General features: G+C 32.8%; 1 protein-coding gene across 3 annotated transcripts in view; it reads right to left on the reverse strand.

Annotated features, from left to right (window-relative positions):
- Positions 1–287: 287 nt before the first annotated feature.
- TMEM168 (transmembrane protein 168) overlaps positions 288–6,129 on the reverse strand; it is a 28,215-nt gene continuing 22,373 nt past the window's right edge. For 2 of the 3 annotated variants that reach the window (XM_017884163.1, XM_017884161.1), the window contains one exon: positions 288–2,293. In XM_017884163.1, coding sequence (XP_017739652.1) covers positions 1,746–2,293 — 548 coding nt within the window. In that variant the 3' untranslated portion in view covers positions 288–1,745. The remainder of the gene's footprint in view (positions 2,294–6,129) is intronic. The other variant, XM_017884162.1, reaches the window with a different exon arrangement.

Genomic DNA, 6,129 nt, shown 5'->3' on the forward strand with positions numbered 1-6,129 from the left:
TAATGCTTTAGTTAAAGCTAACTTGCTCACAAAGAGCTGAGAAATTTAAAAGGAGATTTTACTTAACATTAACTTTTTTTAAGCTAAAAGCTCACAATTTTAACATGTGGCTTTTCTACTACACTATTGCTGAACAGAACAATAAAAAAAACTATACTGTTTGGACAAGGCTAATATAAATCCTTAACCTATATTGGAAACTTTCAAACGTGAACTCTAAAACATGGGCATTTTTAATGACTACCACTTTTAATATACTATTCAATATTTGCACATTAAATGGAAAATTAATTTTTAACAAAATTTTATTTAGAGCATTAGGAAGATCATACTCAAAACACAGACAGAATTGGACTATAACAATGCTGCATAGATAGATAGTGGTATACAAGTTCCCCGACTCTTCTTCCTAACTGAAAAGTTCAATTTTCAAGTCACCAGGTAGAAAATAGTGGAGGCATTATTTCCTCTTGCTGAGGCTAGAAAAAATGGCTTCAATGGTAAGAAGTCAAACCATTTAAACAATGAAGATTAGATTATTCTCCAATTTAGTTCTATTCCCTTCTTGTTATTTCTTATAGATGAAAATTTAGAATGTAATAATTATTGGAAAGGAATTAGAAGTGAATTACCTCTTAGAAGATACCCTGATCAGTGCCTGCTTTAATAAGACAAACACTAAGTTTTAAAAATTACAACCACACTATTATGCCTAACTAAAATTGCCAATATGAATACTTTTTTACATAATACACTACATGTATACAAGAAGAGAAATGACTTGTTTCCTATCCTTTGACCTTCAGTAGAAAAAAAATGTTATCACTAACAAGGATCAGAAAAATAATTTTCATGGCAGAGCATTAACTCAATCGGGATCAAAATCTTTTCTGAATACTTAAAACAGATTGAGTCAGTAAATGAGAAACTGCTAAATTTCTTCTATGAGAGTACTCTTCAAAAAGGAAGACAGTTTATTGGAAGAATTTGTAGCTGGAAACATTGTTCATTAAGAAAACATTAAGTTACCCTGAGAAAGACTCTTAATATTACCAGTGTTTTCAGGGCCCCCTGACCAAAGCATGAAAGGGCAATTTGTAGGCGCTAGCCTTTTAACAATACCGACATAAACAATGTTTTGATCTAAAATGTAACTTGGGTTCTCTGCTACACTGGTAATAGGTCACAACCAAGACATCTGAGTGTGATGGAGTAGAAGCAAATTTTGTGTTTATTTTAGGTAGCCCTCTTTCTTTTCTAAGAGAAAGAGTTTGCAGTTCTTCAAATGGTCTTGGATGAAACCTACTGTGTGGAAAAAAGAATCTTCTGTAAGTAAACTGGTAGTTTTCTTAAAACAGTAAACAAATTTATCTGGTCTACATTCTCTAAACTATTATATGCCTAGAAAATAAGGCATTAGTAATTCATCATTGGCCATTGCAGAGCACAGACAACTGTTTTCTTACTAATCAGGACCATAAGCAAACATTCCTGAAAGTGCAGTGTTATTTTTAACATCTCTTATGCATTTACAGTCAGCATTTGACTCCCTACATACTTTCATTATAAAATGTTTTTTCCCAACACCTTACATATACCATAATTACTTAAGAAAAGACAAAGTGAGAGCAGCTACAGAAGTAGCAAGGTATTTTCCACAAATAAAAATACAGCATACAAAAAATGGCAAGTTAGTGATAATTGGTAGTATGAGTGCTTATTAATATTCCGCTTTGGGGTCCAAATTAAGATTTGACAAGTTTGAAGCCTTGTCCTGTGTCCAGCACAGTAGGAAGAAACCAACTCATTTTTAATCTTTTCAAGCACCTAAAACAAGTTTTGCAGATCCAAAAAAGGTTCAGACCGCATAACCAATTTGCCAAATGTACTAGGGGATATGTAATACGAGGAAAGTGTAACATCCAGTGCTTGGCCACATCGCTTCCCGTTGGCAAATGCAGAGTGTAGTCACTCCACCGTTTTGACACACCGTATACTGCTTTCACTGTGCGTCCCTTTTCAGTCCAGCAGATGTTATTACTGGAGTTGCAGTTATATTCTACCCAGTCTTTTGTAAAGTCACCTAGCTGTGGCGGGTCAGCTTCTTCAATATCTACTGTTTTTACCAACTCTGCTCCTTGCACTGCAATATACTGGTCATTAATTTTCCTCACTTCTTTCACCCAAGGGGTTGAATTTTCGCTGTCTAACACAATAATAAGCCGGGAACAGAAGGAACCGTTCTTTTCTCTCCACCATTCTAAAAGTGTGTCAAGGCGTAGTGTATCTCCACCTGTGAACAAGAGAAAATTCAATGCAGCAATAATTTCTGCAGCCTCTCATTAAGAAAACCCTCTTAATCATTTTCTCCTAGTGGGAACATACTCATCTTACATGTATTTTCCTTAAGTTCTTAGAATTAAATAAGCAAAAAATAAAGTATTTAAATGACACTTTCAAAGTATCTTTTGAAAAGATATTTTTTACAACAGATTTTCAACTTCAGGTAAAAAAAAAAATCCGTATTAATTACATATAAAAAGGAATCTGCTAGTATAAATTAAGAAAATACTTTGTATTTAGTGAAAACAACTATACAGAAAAGCTAACATTCTATACCAGGGGCAGCAACTACAACTCATGGGCCACATCCAGCCTGCCACCTCTTTCTGTATGGCCTGAAAGCTAAGAGTTGATTTTGTATTTTACATGGTTGAAAGAAAATCAGAATATTTTGTGACAGTAAAAATTGTATGCAATTTAAGTTTCATATAATTATTTTCATAAATAACAGTTTATTGGAACACAACTACATTCATTCATTTACACTGTCTATGGCTGCTATTGCTCTAAAGTAGCAGAGCTGAATAGCTGCAACAGGGATCTAAACCCACAGAGCCAAAAATATCTGGCCCTTTACAGAAAAAGTTTGGCCCCCATTCTGTATCACTGTTTCCTTCTCTTCCTCATACGTAGGTACCTACTGAATGAAAATAAACCCTATTCCTACCTGTACAAGAATGAGTTTAAGAACAGATTTACATTTAAATCAGTTTTATAGCTGAAGAACAAGGGATTAAAAAAATATATACCCAGAAAGTTATAAAGTAAATAAACTTCTGACTACAGTTTTACATCTAGTTCATTGTGGATCTTTTTTGCATTAATTTTGATTTTTAAGTGTACTACATTAAAATGTTCATTTTGATTATTGAGTTTTTTGGCATTCCCTTATGTTTTGTGCCTGAGGCAACTGCCACCCACACCTCATTTGGCCCTGCCTCAATGGTACACTGATAATGATCATTCCAATTCTACGAATCTATCCTAAGAAAAGAACAGACATAGGGACAAAAAATTACAAAAAAGACTTCTTTCCCATTTGGGAAATGGAAATAAACTATGTCCTAAAACTTTAGGAGGAAATCTTATAACAAAATATTTATAAAGAAAATTTATTGATGAGCAAATGTATTAGAAAAAGCATGACAGGGCATCTACAAAAATTACAACAGCAGCTATTGCTAGGTGTTTCACTTCCAGGTGGTTTTAAAATACTTTTCTGAAATTTTACATTGAGCATAAGTTACTTTTACAATCTGTCAGCACAAGATCCAACAACCTAACTCCAGAATACATATTTCCCCCAAATCAGCTGTCCTCTTGGTTTCACCATTAAAAATGGACACCACCAGAGAGAGAATCCTTTAGAATTGGGATTCTATCATATTCTTTATGTGTAATTGATTAATGTTTTATTAATCAGCCCACAATAGCTTAAGAACATGAAAATAAACGTGTTTTATTAATGGCTCTAACACTCACACATAATATCTCAGAGACAGTATTTCAGTACATGTCTCCACATATTACTAATGTGTTATTCCACTGATACCTCCAAAAGATACTTTTTCAAAAATGGCCAAACGTTAACTCTCCATTATTGCCAGCTCTATTAAATTTCTCTAGAGATCAGAGGATGACACAGATTACAAAAACTATTATATAAATTCCATCTGCCACAAAACATCATTGCCCAACATGCCATCCACAATTTCAATAAATACTCTTTAGCATATTCTACCCTAATTCTCTTACATAAATGCTCTTTAGATATCAACAAGAGACTTAAAGCAGCATTAAAGTTTTCTAAACGATTTCTCTTCTTTTGCTCTGCTTTCTCCTATGAATAGGTTCTATGCTACATTTGGCTTTTGGCCCAGATTCAAAGTACTTACATCTATCTAAGATAACAGCCACCTGATGCATTTCAAGTAATTGAGACTGCTTTTTAAAGGCTTTATTTGTAACAAACTACTTTATAAATTATGTACATTTTTTCCATTTATTTCTGTCTCTCTTGTAATTACCATGATTGTTTTCTATCCTCAAGCAGAGGCAAAAATATTAGGTTCCATATCATGAAACTCCATAAATATAAGAAGACTACATATTCTAAGTATGGGATAAAAGGCAAATATAGATTCTTTTTCCCACAGTGATATTAATACTGGGTCTGCTACTAACTTGCTAACCCAACTAAAATCCAGTTGTGATGTTTCCTATTTCAAAGTCGGCTGAAAAAACAACAACAAAAAACAAAACAAAACAAAAAAACCCCAACTATTAATAAATTAGCAGAGCTTAAAGCTCTTTGTCATGTAATTTGGAATAGATTAAAGCATTTTCCTCAGAGCAGAGATATTCAATATTATTTGTGAGGCAGAATCAGCCCTTGAGGGTTATGTCTAAAGCAGGTCAGGGCATGAACTAACTGAAAAGCAGGCTTTTCTGGGCCTGGTTCAACATGACTACCCACAAGTATGCCAGATGCCTCAGGCCATGCTTGACAGTGTGCAGTTGCTGAATTACAAGATAAAATCTACCTTTCTCAGGGAAGGGAGATCAGTGTGCTTTCTCTCTCGATTTTTTTAAACTTCTTATAATAAGCTCTCAAAGTTACACAAGAACAAATCTTAGCTAACAGATGAATTCTGTAATGGTCAATTTACTGGTAGCATACTTCAAAAAAATTATAAAGACATAATTCTAGAATGTAACTGCTAAACATTTACCTAAAATACAACTCTATTTTAGAGTTCTTAAAGTCTTCAAAATTATTCCTAACTTAATGATGAATGAAAATTTAGAAAAACTGATACATATATATGTGTGTATCTTAGTGTTTTTTTTTTTTCTTAGAAAAATAAAACGCTGATATAAGAATTAGTAAATGAACATCTAGAATTGATTTCCATAGCTATCTTTAAGAAATACTTAATGAATTTTAAATTACTTAAGAAAACTGCAAACTTTTTGAAAAGTGTTTCCATTAAGTAATAAATCTTTCATATAAACACACACAAAAAACTTACTTCTAAAATTACTCTCTTATAACACTTTAAAATAACTAGGGATATATGCATGGCCACCAAAAATTAGCCCTGTTTTTTCCATTTGATCTGGGTAGAGTTTATTATTATAAGGATTACAGTAAGTTTTCAGTAATCCCTACTTTTAGATCTAAAATTCTATCTCTGTAAAGACTATTTTAATTGACTAAAGCTTTCTCTTGTGCTCTGAGTTGGAATACACAGAATGTTATACTTTACCTGAAACTGAAGTAGCCATAAAGGTTAAAAAGATGTTTTCTACATTGTAATTAAAAAGTTATAGTCAAATAAATGATTTTATAAACTATATTCAAGTAGTTTTAACGCTCAATACATCTTTTAGTCTTGTACATTCTAATTTTTTGAAATGGGTGACCCAGGCTAACAAAAATATCCATTTAACCAGAACATGCCATTTCTTTATCATCACGGCTTTCACCCTTGGAAACAACATGGTACAGTGGGGGGAAAAATACACTTTAGGAACCGGGCAGATCTGGTCTTAAATCATAAGTTGCATAACAACTTATAATTTTCATTTCATCCTTTCAAAAATGAAGATAACAGAAGTAGTGGTATCCATCTCAAAGGATTTCACATAAAGACTAACAATGTGTGTAAGGTACTAGGTACAGTAAGCTGATGCTTAAAATGTGTCCAATAAATATTAGCTCGTCTTTCTACTAGAAGGCCACTGAGTTATTCAATATTTATTTGCAAAAAAGAAAAATTTCAA

Source organism: Rhinopithecus bieti, unplaced genomic scaffold (assembly GCF_001698545.2).
Source record: "Rhinopithecus bieti isolate Rb0 unplaced genomic scaffold, ASM169854v2 scaffold_14871, whole genome shotgun sequence".
NCBI classification, from domain to species: domain Eukaryota; kingdom Metazoa; phylum Chordata; class Mammalia; order Primates; family Cercopithecidae; genus Rhinopithecus; species Rhinopithecus bieti.